This window comes from Nycticebus coucang, chromosome 8 (assembly GCF_027406575.1).
Source record: "Nycticebus coucang isolate mNycCou1 chromosome 8, mNycCou1.pri, whole genome shotgun sequence".
NCBI classification, from domain to species: domain Eukaryota; kingdom Metazoa; phylum Chordata; class Mammalia; order Primates; family Lorisidae; genus Nycticebus; species Nycticebus coucang.
In genome coordinates, this window is record NC_069787.1 from 58,482,026 (window position 1) to 58,499,173 (window position 17,148).

General features: G+C 43.2%; 1 protein-coding gene across 4 annotated transcripts in view; it reads right to left on the reverse strand.

Annotated features, from left to right (window-relative positions):
* Positions 1–17,148, reverse strand: part of COLQ (collagen like tail subunit of asymmetric acetylcholinesterase) — a 76,160-nt gene that overhangs the window by 43,381 nt on the left and 15,631 nt on the right. For 2 of the 4 annotated variants that reach the window (XM_053600610.1, XM_053600609.1), the window contains exon 1: positions 2,593–2,873. The exons of 1 other annotated variant lie outside the window; for it this stretch is intronic. Coding sequence is in view for 2 of the 3 variants with exons in the window: in XM_053600609.1 (XP_053456584.1) it covers positions 2,593–2,668 (76 nt within the window). In the remaining variant the exon portion in view is untranslated. Of the gene's footprint in view, positions 1–2,592; positions 2,944–17,148 lie in introns of those variants that run through there. One more of the 4 variants, XM_053600608.1, reaches the window with a different exon arrangement.

The following is a 17,148-nucleotide window of genomic DNA, read 5'->3' on the forward strand; positions in this document are numbered from 1 at the left end:
GGCTGTCAGGTACCTTTTAAGGTCTGCTGGGTACAGTTTCTCCTTTACCTCCCCCTCTCTCTATTTTTTTTTTTTTTTTGAGACAGAGTCTCACTATGTCTCCCTCGGTAGAGTGCTGTGCTGTCACAGCTCACAGCAACCTCCAACTCTTGCGCTTAAGCGATTCTCTTGCCTCAGCCTCCCAAGTAGCTGGGACTTCAGGCGCCCGCCACAACACCCGGCTATTTTTTGTTGCAGTTGTTATTGTTGTTTAGATGGCCCGGCCTTGGGTTCGAACCACCAGCCTTGGTGTATATGACTGGTGCTGTAACCACTATGCTATAGGTGCCAAGCCTATCTCTCTCTCTTTTGCCTCAGCGGACAACTAAGGGCTGAGGCTGCAGTTTTCCACAAAGCTTCTGCCAGCTGGGAACACCTGGGAGGTTGGCATGTCCGCACAGCTAATTTGCAGTCATTACCATTATTTTTCCAGACCATATATGGCCTCCGATGCCTTCCTTCACCCAGCACCCTGTGTGGCCTTCCACTGGTGAAAGACCTTGCATCATTCAAAGCAATAACTTCTCTCATTTCTTCCTGGAAACTGGAGAACTCTTTAGCGACCACAGATTATCAGTTGCTTTTCCTGTTGAGGCATCTGCAATGTTCTCTCTCCCACCCCATTCCTCCTCACCCTTCCCCTTGACCCACTTCACTCCCGGCAGGTGAAGGCCATCTATTTCTGCCCCTCCCCCTTCTCCCTGGAGCTGTTGGTTTTTAGCTGTCTAGTTTATTTACAGCTCATTCCAGCTGAGAATATTTCCATCAGGTGGACGTGTTTGGGAGCAGCTTCCCCCAGCTCCTCCCTCCCAGTCAACTAAGCCAGGACTTCACATGTCTATTTTAGTGTCACCCGAGTGGCCTGTAGGTCTTCAGGCTGTGCTGTCTCTGTGGAATCATGTCTGAGCTCAGGGTCCAATCTGAAAAAGCACCAGTAGGCGCTGTTGTAGCTGTTGTAAATAACCGTGTGTGTGCATACACAGAGCCTCAGAGACCCGGGTATGCCCCATGGCTCAGCCCAGGCAGCTGCCTTGGAAGTGCCAACTCTCACAGAATTTCAGTACTGCTTATCCTGACTTAAAGCCATCAAAGTCATATTGTATGTGGCCACTGCATGGTCAAACTGTGGGTAACTGTTTAATGCAGGCTTTGGGCAAGTATTTGTTTTTTGTTGTTGTTGTTTGTTTGTCTGTTTGCTATTGTTGATGTTGATTTTTCCTGTTGGACTCTTGAAAAGGATCCTTTATCCTGTTTCATTTTGAGAAACTGAGGCACATCCTTGGAAAGTGATTCATTCCAAATTACTCTTGGAAAGATATGGACTTGGATCCAAGAGTGTAAGCCTGGGTACGAGTGGTCATGTGACCTGGGACAACTTACTTCCTCAGTCTGGGACTTAGTTGCCTTATATATACCACAGGGTTTTTTTTGTTTGTTTTTGGCTGGGGCTGGGTTTGAACCCGCCACCTCTGGCATATGGGGCCAGCGCCCTACCCCTTTGAGCCACAGGTACCACCCTATACCACAGGGCTTTTGCCCAAGCCATCTGCAGAGTCCTTTCTAAAATATATCTGACACTACGATCACCACTGTATACATTTTCATCCCCCACTCACAGCCCAGGTTACTAAGGACAGCCTTTTCCATTTCTGCCTCCTGTTTTTGCATCAAGCAGCCCCCCTCAAATCCAGCAAATCTGTCATTAGAAGCCACCAAAGGAAAGATGTGACATAAGCACCCTGACTGTAACAGGTTGCAAAATAACTGTTCTGCACCTGCTTGTCCAGTTGGTGAACTAGTCAGCATTTTACTTTTTCTTCCTCCTGCTTGGGGGTCTGTCCTTGCTTATGGGAACTTGCACAAGAAAGAGACCCAGGGTGGAGAGAAGGCCAAGGGCACACACTCCATTGCAGCTCTCAGTCCCCTGACTGGGAGTTGGGCATTTCAGCTACAATAAAATTCTCACATTAACTGGCTGCAATTTGTCCCAAGTTTCCCCCAATTCACATATTCCAGAGAAGGTTGTACCCTACGAATTTCTTTCAACCCCCACACAAATTCTGAAAAACAAATTCTGATCCTAAAAATTGAAAGTAATTTGAAATCCTCTGAAAGACTGTGATAGAAGTTTGTCATCTGCAATTTTCCCCTGAGTGAGCAAGACAAAGAAATTTGGCAGTCTGGTGACTGGCTTCTGAGCCACACTAAGCCAGTCCATTTGGAGAGTGAGAGAGGTGTCTTTGCCACCTAATACCAGGGGACCCTGGACTACAGAACAAGATTTTATTCTAAAGCCCAGGGAGCTGCAGCTGCCAGCCTGCCCGCCTGCCAGCCTGAAATCAAGGTCACAGAGGTACACATGAACTTGGACACCAGGTCCCCACCAACTCCACCTTGAAACCCCTTTTCATTCTAATTCCAACACGGGCTGAAATTTTTTAAGTTTAAAGCCTGTTCCCAGACTTTAAAGTCTGCTTTCCAAGAGTCTTTTTCCCAAACAATGGGCACATGTACGCACACACACATGCACACATACGCACACCCACAACTCACCCAAGCAGCGTGCTGAGTGACAGAGCAGTCCTGAAATGGTGAGCAGATGAATGAAGCTGAATGATGGGCCGGTCATTGTGAGGCAAGGCCCAAGGCAGACTGGCCAGGGAACACAAGCTGGAGACAGGCTGTGATTTGTCACGCCCCCGAGTGCTCCCAGCGCCTGGTCTGCTGGGCATTTGGGGTGGGAGTCAGCCAATCCCTGCTTTGATATTGCTTCTGCCCCAGATGCTAGGGGTCCATCCTGAGCTCCCCGGAGCAGGAATGGGGAGGCAGCCCTGCTCTGGCTCCCCAGAAACACTGTTCTAGGGGAGGCTTAGAGGACGAGAGTGCCTTTGGCTGAGCAGAGGACGTGAGATTGAGAGCCCAGGATAGTGATCCCCCTGCAAGCCACAATTGGTTAAACAGGCTGCTTTTCATTTGGCTCAAAAACTGCCTCGTCAATATTGCTCTGGCCAGCCTTAAAGTCAACCCCCCACTGAGATTGTTCAAGGGGAATCTGTCCTCTTCTGCTTCAGAGAAGTCCTTGGTGGCCAGGCGACTCAGCTCTCACCATGTCTGTGCCAAGGTGCTGCCGACAAAGCTAAACTTAATTAACATAACAACAACAACAACAACACACACACATACATATTTCCAAAGCTAAACTTAATTAAAATAACCACAACAACAACACACACACATGTATTTCCAAAGCTAAACTTAATTAAAATAACAAGAATAACAACACACACACACACATATATTTCCAAAGGGCATGTGGGCAAATCTTTCTGTACAAGGTTTGCCCGTAAAATAATAAAGTGGCATATACCAGATACACATGAACTCTGCCTGGTACCTTATAGGCACACGCAGTGCCTGAGCATGGACACCCACAATATTCTAGATCATAAAGACAAGATTATTAATACTTAGCAATCAGCACTGTTGTTTTAACCAGCTTGGTAAAGACCACACACTATAGCAGAAATTAGCATACTTTTGCAAATAAAAGCTGGATAGTAAATATTTACGCTTTATGGGCCACGTGGTCTCTGTCACAACATAACTTTGCCATTGTACATAACAGCAGCCTAAGCAATACATAAAGAAACGGATGTGGCTGTGTTCCAGTAAAACTTCACTCACACAAATAGGAGGCACACTGGTTTGCCTTGCAGGCTGTAGTTTGCTGACCCCTGCACTATAGCCTGGAAAAGAAAAGGCACTTCTGTATTCATTCACTCACTGTTTTATTCACTCAGAAACACACAGTGACTATCAAATTGTGAGAGATAAAATGACTAGACACGGTTCCTGCCCTCAGAACATGTTGTTCAGTGTTATGGAAAGAATATTGCCCCTAGAGTCCTGGTGTTTCCACTTAGCAGCCGTGTGACCATGAGAAGGTTATTCATTGTCTCTGTCACCTTCCCTACTTACAAAGTGGGTACAGCAAACCCACCTTGCTAGTTTATTGTGAGGATTAAAGCTACAGCATTTGACATTCTTGGTGCAAAATAGGGGCTCTTTTATTGACATTTTCTTGGATAATTATTGTATAATGTGGAAAAAGAGGAATTACAACATGAGGTGTCTGGAAAGATTTACAGGAGGAAGAGATGGGTTTCAGGTTCCCCTCAGGGGAAGGGGGTCCAAGTGGGAAATCAGGGAAGATTTCCTGGAAGAAGTGGCATTTGAGCTCAGCCTTAAAAGCAGAAAGCAGGGCGGCGCCTGTGGCTCAAGGAGTAGGGCGCTGGTCCCATATGCCAGAGGTGGCGGGTTCAAACCCAGCCCCGGCCAAAAAAAGAAAGCAGAAAGCAGAGATTTGCTGGTACCAAGATGGGAGCAGTGAGAGGGAAAGCTTAGGCTCTGTGCCTTCTCTGGGGAATTCCCCTTTGTCCTTCTTGAAACAGGTTAGCAATAATGACAGGGATTTCTAAGTCCTGAATCCCAGACAGTTGAGGAAAAATTATCTGCATCATACTTCCCCAAATGTCCCTGTTCTGGGTCATAGTCCTACAGATCTTCATTTTCCCATGTCAGAAATTCTTGGAACTTTTCCACTTTTCACACCAAAAGCATTTTTTTTTTAAATCAAAATGGCATCAAACTTTTTCTAAAACAATTTACACATGTAAGAACACTCAGCTGTACTTTGTTTCATTATTGTAAAAAGGGAGGTGGCTGGACTAGACAATTGCTGGGATCCTGTCCAACTCTGCAGGTGTCTAAATCTCTGTTTTGAACCCAATTATTTAGGTTCATGAATGTCTTCGGTCTCTCTCTGCTCTGTTTCCCTGCTCTGCTGCATTCTTTTCTCTCTCAGTCTCATTATTTCTGTCTCTGTGACTCTCTTTCTTTGTCTCTGGCTTTGTCTCTGTCCTCAAGCACTCACAGTGGCTCAACTACTTTTACCTCCCTTCAGCCAGGTAGATCAGCCTGGGCCGAGGCACCCTTGTCTCTAACAATGGCAGTAACTCTTTGTGTGATCTTGGATGATGCATCTTCCCTCTGGGCCTTGATTTTCCCAGATGTAAAATGGGAGCCTTGGATCAGATGAGCTCTAAGCCTTTTCCAGCTTTGGCTTCTATCAGGGTCTATGATTCCTGAGACATAAATGGTCCCTCATAAGAGACCTGGACAAAGAGAGAGGATTTTCCCTTTTCCCACTGGTGAGCAATCTTTGCTCTCAGATTCCCTCAGGTGCGTTGGCCCCAGTGCTGGCTCACCACAGCAGAGCTGCCTGCAAAATCTAATTCATCATAAAAGTTCCGGGGCCTTCCTGCAGCTGTCAGCAGGTGTCATATTCACAGTATTTTGTCTTAATTGCAGCTCTGGGATTCATCAACCAGTCCAGAGCCCACTTCTGGAATATGGCCTCCCTGGGCACTGTTCCAGATGCTCTTGTCCCCACTGCTGCCACACATAGGCCTCCTCCCTGCGATGAGGCAAAAGTGAGTTCTGCTTTCCGTCTGCCTCCTGCTGTGTCTCCCACTACTATGCGCAGCGAGATTTTGTGGCTTAGATAATGCAGACACCCTTCCCAGGGATCCCAGAACCCACGTGAGGCCAAAACATCTACATGTTTGGGGCAGAGCCTAGGATCCCGTCAGCTCTGGAGCACTTCACAGCTGCTGCTCCATCCCCAAACCTTGGTGTGCAGAGGAGGAGGGAGGAGGACCTGGGTTCTACTTTCCTACTGACAAAGTTCCTCTCCTTGACTAAACTTCGGTCAGGCTCCTTTGTGGGCTTCTGTGTTCTTCCTTGCAGAATCCAGTTATAGTAAGAATGCTATTCTTGCTGTTAATATAATCCTACTTCTAAACTGGTAAGTGCAGTAAAACACACCCCATGGTGGGTGTGTTTGTCTGCTGGGGCTGCCCTAACATAGTACTGCAGACTGGGGGTGGTGGTGGTGTAAACGATAGAAATGGGTCTTTCACGGGAATGGAAGCTGAAGTCCAAAGCAAGGTGCTGGCGGATTTGCTCCTCCTGAGCAAATGCCTTTGGCTGGCAGATGGCCCTCTTTTTGTCCTCACTTGGCCTTTCCTCTGTGCATGCATCCCTGGTTTCTCTGTCTGATCTTACCCTTCTTATAAGAACACCAGTCAAATTAAATTAGGGCCTACTTCATGGCCTCATTTCTTTTTTTTTTTTTTGTACAGACAGGGTCTCACTTTATGGCCCTCGGTAGAGTGCAGTGGCCTCACACAGCTCACAGCAACCTCCAACTCCTGGGCTTAAGTGATTCTCTTGCCTCAGCCTCCCGAGAAGGTGGGACTATAGGCGCCCGCCACAAGGCCCAGCTATTTTTTGGTTGCAGTTAGGCCGGGGCCAGGTTTGAACCCGCCACCCTCAGTATATGGGGCCAGCGCCTTACCGACTGAGCCACAGGTGCCGCCCCATGGCCTCATTTCAACAGACTCACTTCTATGAAGACCCATCCTTGAAATATCTTACATTGTAAAGACTGGGTCTAATTAGGGCTTCCCCAGATGAATTTTGGGGAGACACAATTCAGCCCATAATAGTGGGCATATTTGTATTCCCTGGACAGTTCTTTTTATTTTTCTGGAATTGTTCATAATAAAAAAGAATAAAACAGGCTCAGCACCCGTAGCTCAGTGGTTAGGGCGTCGGCCACATAAACTGGGGCTGGCAGGTTCCAACCCAGCCAGGCCTGCTAAAAAGCAACAGTGACAACTACAAAGACAAAAAAAAAAAAGCTGGGCATTGTAGCAGGTGCCTATAGTCCTAGCTTCTTGGGAGGCTGAGGCAAGAGAATTGCTTAAGCCCAAGAGTTTCAGGTTTCTGTGAGCTACGATGCCACACCAATCTACTGAGGGTGACATAGTGAGACTCTGTCTCAAAAAAAAAAAAAAGTAACAGAAAATATCTCCACATGGATTAGAGTTGGGAACAGGCCATTCCAGTGCCCTCATTGGCCAATATCTATGGGCTCCTGCAGCTACATAGAGCTGAGGCACCAGCATTGCCTGACGGGACCTGCAGCCAGTCTATGAGACCTTGGCTGGGTCACGAATCCCGTGAAAGGCTTTCTCTTCTATCCCTGCCCTACCCCAAAGAGATGCCTTGAGGAGGAAAAGTCTGCCCTCATCATAGGATAAAAGAAAATCATCATCTCATTTGCCATTATTTTATATAAGTCTTATATCAAAGGTATCTCCTTTATACACATAGATTCAAAGAAACAAACCCATCCCCCTTTCCTCTCAAAAGGGAAGTGTTTTGGACCTTATCTAAAAGACGGCATCTGCTTGTTGAGTTCAAGTTCTAATTTGACCAAACAGCATGTGGTAAGTGGAGAGGAAGGAGGAGACAATGCTATTAGGATCCAAGGGAACATAAAGAAACCTCCCCATGGCTGGCTGCGCCTTGGCTCGGAATTTGATTACAACAGCCAGCATAAATCAGCCAATGCTATTAAATCTTCTGCTAGTCCTTGACAGGGGAGGCCAAGTTTGTAGAATTATTTGGGAGATCTAGCCTTAGGTCAGAGACAAAACCTTCCAGCTGCATTGAGCCCAAAGGGTGGGTTATTTCCAACACCCGCTGGACAACTGCAGCTAAGTGGAAAGACCCTGTGTTTCCAGCCGCTATGTTTCCATGCCTTCATTTTTCCATGGTGACAGTTTAGCTCTATGGTCACTTGTAATTCAAAACCACCTGGCTCATTTATCACTTTCCCCAGATGCCCCTCAGCTGTATCTCTGCCCCCCACTCTTGCCTCCAGTATCTGCTGTTCAAGGTCCACGACAGGTAGGGAGGAGGGGTCCTGGGAGCCCTCTGGCTACCCACTGGCACAGACGGCATCTCTACCATTGGTCTCACTGTCACTCAAATCCCTGTATTCCAGAAATTGGGAAAGCTAGGGCCAATCCCTTTGGACTCAATAGAAAGCAATAGGGCCTCAAATGAAAAGTCGGAAAGATGAACCTTAGACTCTTTATAGTACTGTTAATATCATTAGGTGATTCTACCATTCTGGAAATTCTCTGAGATCTCAATTCCCCTTGCTGGTTTGGGTCTAACAGACCTTTAAAGGCAAAGTCCCTCTTGTGCTCTAAATGAAAGGCAGTACTTTGTATGTACAGATGGTGTTTTGCTTACTTGTTCAAAATAGGCAATACATGCATGTGACTCAAAATTTAAAAGTATAAACGAGAATATATGAAAACTCTCTTACCCTCCTTCCCCAGCCACACAGTTTCAATTATTTATTATCAGTCAATGACTTAGTTTCTTATGTACACTTCGAATATTTTATGCCTACATAAACAAAAAATTAAGTATAATATTTCTCTCCTTACTCAAAGGGTTTCTTGTAATATTATTTATGCTTATGGTACTCTTCCTTGATTTCTTCACAGTTTTTCTAAGAGCTTATTCTGTGAAACTATATTAATGCATCCATATGCTTTTCCATGGCCTTCACTTGGAAGGACCATAATGTGTTCACTCTGTCCTGTGCTGATGTGTGTTTGAGTGATTTGCAAACATTTTGCTGATGCAAAGCACATAATAAAATAACCTTCCACATGCATGTTTGTGTGTGTTGGTAAATGTGTCCATTGGATGAATTTCTAGAAATAACTACTGAATCAAAAAGTATGTGCACATGTAATTTTTACATATGTTGCCCAATTCATCTCCACAAAGCCTCCTTCAATTCACATTTCCTCCTGCGAGCAATGGATGAGAATGCCAGTTTCCACACACTCTCACCAACAGTCTAATCAGACTGTCTGAATTTTGCCCATCTGATTGGTGAAAAGTGTTTTATTTGCATTTCTCTTATAGTGAATGAGACTGAGAGTATTTTCACACATTCTAGAACCATTTATACTTTTTCTATTTTCCATAGAGTTGTTGATTTTTCTCTTACAATTTTTTTCTTTTCTTTTCTTTTTTTTTTTTTTTTTTTGTTGTTGTTTGTTTCTGGCCAGGGCTGGATTTGAACCTGCCACCTCTCCGTACGTCAGGCTAGTGCCCTACTCCTTTGAGCCACAGGCACCACCCAACAATTTTTTTCTTATATGTAAGGAAAGTACCACTTTATTATGTGACTTTCATATGTTACCCCCAGTTTGTTTTGGCCTCTGTTTTTTGCTACACATAATTTTTATGTAGTTCTTCTTTTTCTTTTCTGGGTTTCTGTGTTTTTTCCTCATGCTCAAGTTACCCTCAAGCTCTCCCAAGGTTTCGTCTACTGATTGTTTAGTTTCATATTTTATATTTAACTTTTCATTATAACTTGTTCCAATATAAGATACATTTGTTTGTTTGCTTGTTTTATAGAAGACATTTTATCTGTGAGCTAAAGCAGAAAAAAACAACAAAAAAATCTTCAAACTACCTTCATGTAGCCTGCAAAATCACAGGTGGTAGCTATTACCACATTCACTATCAGGGACTGAGCACTTTTTATGTGCTAAGCACCTGCCTACAGCAGCCCTAAGAGTTGTCAGTGTTTTCTCCATCTGACAGATAAGTAAACTGAGGCTCGAAGAAATGCCTAGGTAAATGGCAGAATCCTGACTTGAACTCAGATGGGTTGTTTCCTTGTCTTCATTGCTCTGCTCTCACACAAACTCCAACTACTTGTACACTGAGTAGTCAAGGCTATAGCAGGAGGCACAATAAGTATTGGTCACTTGACTGATGTGAAGTATCTCAAATGCTATGTGTCTCAAGTAATAGTCACAGGGAATTTAGAGACTGAAGGACAAATTTAAATATAATAAGAAGAGACAATGGGGGAGGAGAAGGAAGAGAAGGAGGATCTGAATCAATTCAAATGGATTTTATTGTCTCAATTAGAAAAAAAATGAGCACAATGTAAAATTGGCAGCAGATGGGTATATGGTCAGAAAATTGAGCATCTGTGTCAAATTAGCCACCATTTGCTGACACTCCCTGGGGAAATCTCATATTTAATAATCTTCCTCTGATTGCCCAGGAGGACCTGCAATGGGCAGGCCTGGTGACTTGGCAGCTGCTCTCTCAGAGGGGCAAGAGTATTATTCCGTACAAGGGAGATGTTGCAGGGACAGAGGGCCCATTCTCCTGACATGGGTGAACTGGAGACAGGAGGTAGCTTGCCTTACCAGCTAGGTTCTGCATAGGATTGTGCAATTTCCGAGGGTGGAGCAAGATGGCAGCCGAGTAACAGCTTCCTTGCATCTGGGCACCGTGAGTCTGGGGATATAGGACTCCAGGCATCTCTGGCTGGTGGGATCTGCCTATCATCACCCCTGAGAGGATACAGGGAGTCAGCGAGAGACTTCTGGACCCCAAGAGGAGGACTAAAACAGTGGAAAACCGGCAAGTGGTCGCGTGTGTTCAATCCACCTAAACCCGCCCGCAACTGTAAGTTCAGTAGCTGCGAGACTGCAAACCAGAAAGGCCTTACCTGTGAACTGTTTTGGTGTCTTTGGACTTGGCACTCAGCTGAACTGCCTTGGGGAGAGCCTGAGCGGAGTGCGGAGAACTTTGGCCTTTGTCTAGGGCCCCAGTCTGAGCCGCTGAGCCAGACGGAGCTAATAGAGTTTGGCTCTGGGTCACAGGCAGACATTGTGAGCGATCTGCCCTGGCAAGCTCCGCCCTCAGGGTCACAGAGCTGGAATTGGGTGGGAGCTGGTAACCCAGCGACCAAGTAGCCTAAGGGCGGGGTCTGAGCCGCCTTGCAGCCCTAACCCTCGGGGGCAGAGGGAGACCAGTTTTGACACACAGGGTAAGTGGATAGCCACTTCAGCAGTGATTCCAGCAACAAGCACTTCCCTGAGAAAGCTTCTGCTCAGTAAGTGAACAAGTTCAAAGTGCCTTTTAAGTGGGCTGAAGAGAGATTTAGGGTGTCTACCTGCTGGGGTTCGAGAAACTAGCAGCCTCCAGTCGTATCAGAACTGTGATTAACATCTCATACCCCAGAAGACCACGTGTTGCCCAGACAATATTCAATTCCATATACATACTGCTTTGTTTTTGGTTGCGTGTGTGTTTTTTTTTGTTTGTTTGTTTGTTTGTTTTTTTTTTTGGTTTGGTTGTTTTTGTTGTTTATTTTGACGTTCTAGATTGTTGTTTTGTTTTTTAAGTTCAACCTTTTCCACACAGATCCTTTTTCTTTCTCAATTTTTCTAGTTTAATTATAATTTCCCATTGCTGCCTATTTCAATAATCAGAACTTCATTTTTGTTAGTGTTTCTACCACTATTATTTGGTTTTTCCAGCCAATTTTATCCCGCAAGGTTTTCTGTTTGCTTGTTTTGGTTTGATTTATAGCATTTTTGTCTTTCCTCTCTACTTGGTGGAGGTGGGGTACTGTGTCTGATCAGGTTAGCAAAGAGCTGCTGACCTCAAGGGAACCACCCCACTTGGCACCCCCAGAAGGTGTTTTTTTTTTTTAAGGTTGTATCAAAGTACCCTACTGTACACCTATATTGCTCTGTCTCCCTCTTTCTGTGCCTCTCTTCTTTTTGTCAATATTCCTTTCACCCAACCACTCTCCTTTCTCTATTTTTCTTTTTTTTCATTTTTTTTTTTTCTTATCACTCGGTCCTCATTTCTTTCATCGCTTTTTTGCTCTTAAACCTTCACACCCTTCTGGTCCTGTAACCCTTAGTCCACAGGCACAAGAACTTAAAGAGCAAGAGGAATTGAAAGGAAAATTAGGGCAAGTAAACAGATAAAAGAAATCACCCATGAGGAAGAATCAGCAGAAAACTCCAGGCAACATGAAGAACCAGTCCAGAACTACCCCGCCAAGGGACCATGAGGTAGCTACTGCAGAGGATTCCACCTATACAGAAATGTTAGGAATGACAGAAAGGGAATTTAGAATACACATGTTGAAAACAATGAAGGAAATGATGGAAACAATGAAGGAAACTGTTAATAAAGTGGAAAATAACCAAAAGGAAATTCAAAAACAGAATCAAATAAGAGATGAACGATATGAAGAATATAAAAAGGATATAGCAGAGCTGAAGGAAATGAAACAGTCAATCAGGGAACTTAAAGATGCAATGGAAAGTATCAGCAACAGGTTAGACCATGCAGAAGAAAGAATTTCAGAGGTAGAAGACAAAGTTTTTGAGATAACTCAGATAGTAAAAGAGGCAGAAAAGAAGAGAGAGAAAGCAGAACGTTCACTGTCAGAATTATGGGACTTTATGAAGCGTTCCAACATACGAGTTATAGGAATTCCAGAAGGGGAAGAAGAATGCCCCAGAGGAATGGAAGCCATACTTGAGAATATTATAAAAGAAAATTTCCCAAATATCACCAAAGATTCTGACACACTGCTTTCAGAGGGATATCGGACCCCAGGTCGCCTCAACTCTAACTGAGCTTCTCCAAGACACATTGTGATGAACCTGTCCAAAGTCAAGACAAAAGAAAAGATTCTGCAAGCTGCCAGGAGTAAGCGCCAGTTGACCTACAGGGGCAAATCCATCAGATTGACCGCAGACTTCTCTAATGAAACTTTCCAAGCAAGAAGACAATGGTCATCTACCTTTAATCTACTTAAACAGAACAATTTTCAGCCCAGAATTCTGTACCCTGCTAAGCTAAGCTTCAAAATTGACGGAGAAATCAAATCATTTACGGATATACAAACATTGAGGAAATTCGCCACAACAAGACCAGCTCTACAGGAAATACTTCAACCTGTTCTGCACACTGACCACCACAATGGATCAGCAGCAAAGTAAGAACTCAGAAATTAAAGGACAGAACCTAACCTCCACACTGATGCAAAAGATAAAACTAAGCAATGGACTCTCACAAAATAAGACGAATAGAATACTACCACACTTGTCAATTATCTCAATAAATGTTAATGGCTTGAATTCCCCACTGAAGAGACATAGATTGGTTGACTGGATTAAAAAACACAAGCCATCCATTTGCTGTCTGCAAGAAACACACCTGGCTTCAAAAGACAAATTAAAGCTCCGAGTCAAGGGTTGGAAGACAATTTTTCAGGCAAATGGAATTCAGAAGAAAAGAGGAGTTGCAATCTTATTTTCAGATACATGTGGATTTAAAGCAACTAAAGTCAAAAAAGACAAAGATGGTCACTTTATATTGGTCAAGGGAAAACTACAACAAGAAGACATTTCAATTCTAAATATTTATGCACCCAATTTAAATGCTCCCAGATTCTTGAAGCAGACCTTACTCAGTCTGAGCAATATTATATCTGATAATACCATCATAACAGGGGACTTTAACACTCCTCTTACAGAGCTGGACAGATCCTCTAAACAGAAATTAAACAAGGATATAAGAGACTTAAATGAGACTCTAGAACAACTGTGCTTGATAGACGCATATAGAACACTCCACCCCAAAGATAAAGAATATACATTCTTCTCATCACCCCATGGAACATTCTCCAAAATTGATCATATCCTGGGACACAAAACAAATATCAACAGAATCAAAAGAATTGAAATTTTACCTTGTATCTTCTCAGACCATAAGGCACTAAAGGTGGAACTCAACTCTAACAAAAATGCTCGACCCCACCCAAAGGCATGGAAACTAAACAATCTTCTGTTGAACAACAGATGGGTGCAGGAAGAAATAAAACAGGAAATCATTAACTTCCTTGAGCATAACAACAATGAAGACACAAGCTACCAAAACCTGTGGGATACTGCAAAAGCAGTTTTGAGAGGAAAATTCATCGCTTTAGATGCCTACATTCGAAAAACTGAAAGAGAGCACATCAACAATCTCACAAGAGATCTTATGGAATTGGAAAAAGAAGAACAATCTAAGCCTAAACTCAGTAGAAGAAAAGAAATATCCAAAATCAAATCAGAGATCAATGAAATTGAAAACAAAAGAATCATTCAGAAAATTAATGAAACAAGGAGTTGGTTTTTTGAAAAAATAAATAAAATAGATAAACCATTGGCCAGACTAACGAGGAATAGAAAAGTAAAATCTCTAGTAACCTCAATCAGAAATGATAAAGGGGAAATAACAACTGATCCCACAGAGATATAAGAGATCATCTCTGAATACTACCAGAAACTCTATGCCCAGAAATTTGACAATGTGAAAGAAATGGATCAATATTTGGAATCACACCCTCTCCCTAGACTCAGCCAGGAAGAAATAGAGCTCCTGAACAGACCAATTTCAAGCACTGAGATCAAAGAAACAATAAAAAAGCTTCCAACCAAAAAATGCCCTGGTCCAGATGGCTTCACTCCAGAATTCTATCAAACCTTCAAGGAAGAGCTTATTCCTGTACTGCAGAAATTATTCCAGAAAATTGAGGAAGAAGGAATCTTCCCCAACACATTCTATGAAGCAAACATCACCCTGATACCAAAACCAGGAAAAGACCCAAACAAAAAGGAGAATTTCAGACCAATCTCACTCATGAACATAGACGTAAAAATTCTCAACAAAATCCTAGCCAATAGATTACAGCTTATCATCAAAAAAGTCATTCATCATGATCAAGTAGGCTTCATCCCAGGGATGCAAGGCTGGTTTAACATACGCAAGTCTATAAACGTTATCCACCATATTAACAGAGGCAAAAATAAAGATCACATGATCCTCTCAATAGATGCAGAAAAAGCATTTGATAAAATCCAGCATCCTTTTCTAATTAGAACTCTGAAGAGTATAGGCATAGGTGGCACATTTCTAAAACTGATTGAAGCTATCTATGACAAACCCACAGCCAATATTTTACTGAATGGAGTAAAACTGAAAGCTTTTCCTCTTAGAACTGGAACCAGACAAGGTTGTCCTCTGTCACCTTTACTATTCAACATAGTGCTGGAAGTTCTAGCCAATACAATTAGGCAAGACAAGGAAATAAAGGGAATCCAAATGGGAGCAGAGGAGGTCAAACTCTCCCTCTTTGCTGACGACATGATCTTATACTTAGAGAACCCCAAAGACTCAACCACAAGACTCCTAGAAGTCATCAAAAAATACAGTAATGTTTCAGGATATAAAATCAATGTCCACAAGTCAGTAGCCTTTGTGTACACCAATAACAGTCAAGATGAGAAGCTAATTAAGGACACAACTCCCTTCACCATAGTCTCAAAGAAAATCAAATACCTAGGAATATACCTAACGAAGGAGGCGAAGGACCTGTATAAAGAAAACTATGAAATCCTCAGAAAGGAAATAGCAGAGGATATTAACAAATGGAAGAACATACCATGCTCATGGATGGGAAGAATCAACATTGTTAAAATGTCCATACTTCCCAAAGCAATCTACCTATTCAATGCCATTCCTATCAAAATACCAACATCATACTTTCAAGATTTGGAAAAAATGATTCTGCGTTTTGTATGGAACTGGAAAAAACCCCGTATAGCTAAGGCAGTTCTCTGTAATAAAAATAAAGCTGGGGGCATCAGCATACCAGATTTTAGTCTGTACTACAAAGCCATAGTGCTCAAGACAGCATGGTACTGGCACAAAAACAGAGACACAGACACTTGAAATCGAATGGAAAACCAAGAAATGAAACTAACATCTTACAACCACCTAATCTTTGATAAACCAAACAAGAACATACCTTGGGGGAAAGACTCCCTATTCAATAAATGGTGTTGGGAGAACTGGATGTCTACATGTAAAAGACTGAAACTGGACCCACACCTTTCCCCACTCACAAAAATTGATTCAAGATGGATAAAGGACTTAAACTTAAGGCATGAAACAATAAAAACCCTCCAAGAAAGCATAGGAAAAACACTGGAAGATATTGGCCTGGGGGAAGACTTCATGAAGAAGACTGCCATGGCAATTGCAACAACAACAAAAGTAAACAAATGGGACTTCATTAAACTGAAAAGCTTCTGTACAGCTAAGGAGACAATAACCAAAGCAAAGAGACAACCTACACAATGGGAAAGGATATTTGCATATTTTCAATCAGACAAAAGCTTGATAACTAGGATCTATAGAGAACTCAAATTAATCCACATGAAAAAAGCCAACAATCCCTTATATCAATGGGCAAGAGACATGAATAGAACTTTCTCTAAAGACGACAGACGAATGGCTAACAAACACATGAAAAAATGTTCATCATCTCTATATATTAGAGAAATGCAAATCAAAACAACCCTGAGATATGGAAAAGTGTTTGTTACCAGTGACTTAGAGCTAAGTACTTGACAGGGGTGGCACAAAGCTCTACGTATTAGTTCGTTTTAACCTCATCATCATCTAAAATAGGGACACTCCATTACCCAGGCTAGAGTGCTGTGGTATCAGCCTATGGCACAGCAACCTCAAACGCCTGAGTTTGAGCAGTTCTCCTACCTCAGCCTCCTCAGTAGCTGGGACTACAGGCACCCACCAGAATGCCATAGGCTAATTCTTTCTATTTTTAATAGAGACAAGGTTTCATTCTTGTTCAGGCTGTTCTAAAATAGGGGCTATTATTATCCCCATTTCATAGATGTGGAAACTGAGGTGTTAAGAAATTAAACCAACATGAGTCAGGATAGCCAAACAGAAACCTTCAGTGACAGACCCTCCACACAAACACCAAATGCAACAACTATCTAAACAAGGAAGCACCTTCAGAAGAACCAAAAATCAGGTGAGTGATCACAGTGAGTGATCATCTGGTTTTAACATTATATCAAGGAAAGAGGTACCAAAGAAGTCAGGAAATACAGTCTGACCTTTCCTACTCCACCCCTCACCCAGCCTCCAGCAGTATTGGCTCTGAGTGGAAAAAGAATTTGTGTCCCTAGGGGAGGGAGAGTGAAGCAATTGTGGGACTTAGCATTTGATCTCAGAGCCTCCCTGTCAGAGGGGAACACAGCATAGATCAGAATTCTGCTGGCACCCACGGAAGAAGCCCTTGGACCAGCCTGGCTGGAGGGAAATCTTCCACCCCAAACCCAAGTTTTGGCTAGCTCCATCACTTGTTGACAAAATGGCCCGAGGCCTCAAATAAATTCATAAGGTAGTCAGGCCACAAAAGTTGTAGTCCTTGGGCATCTCCTGTGACTGTGCTGGCTCGGAGCCCATGGACTTGCGGTA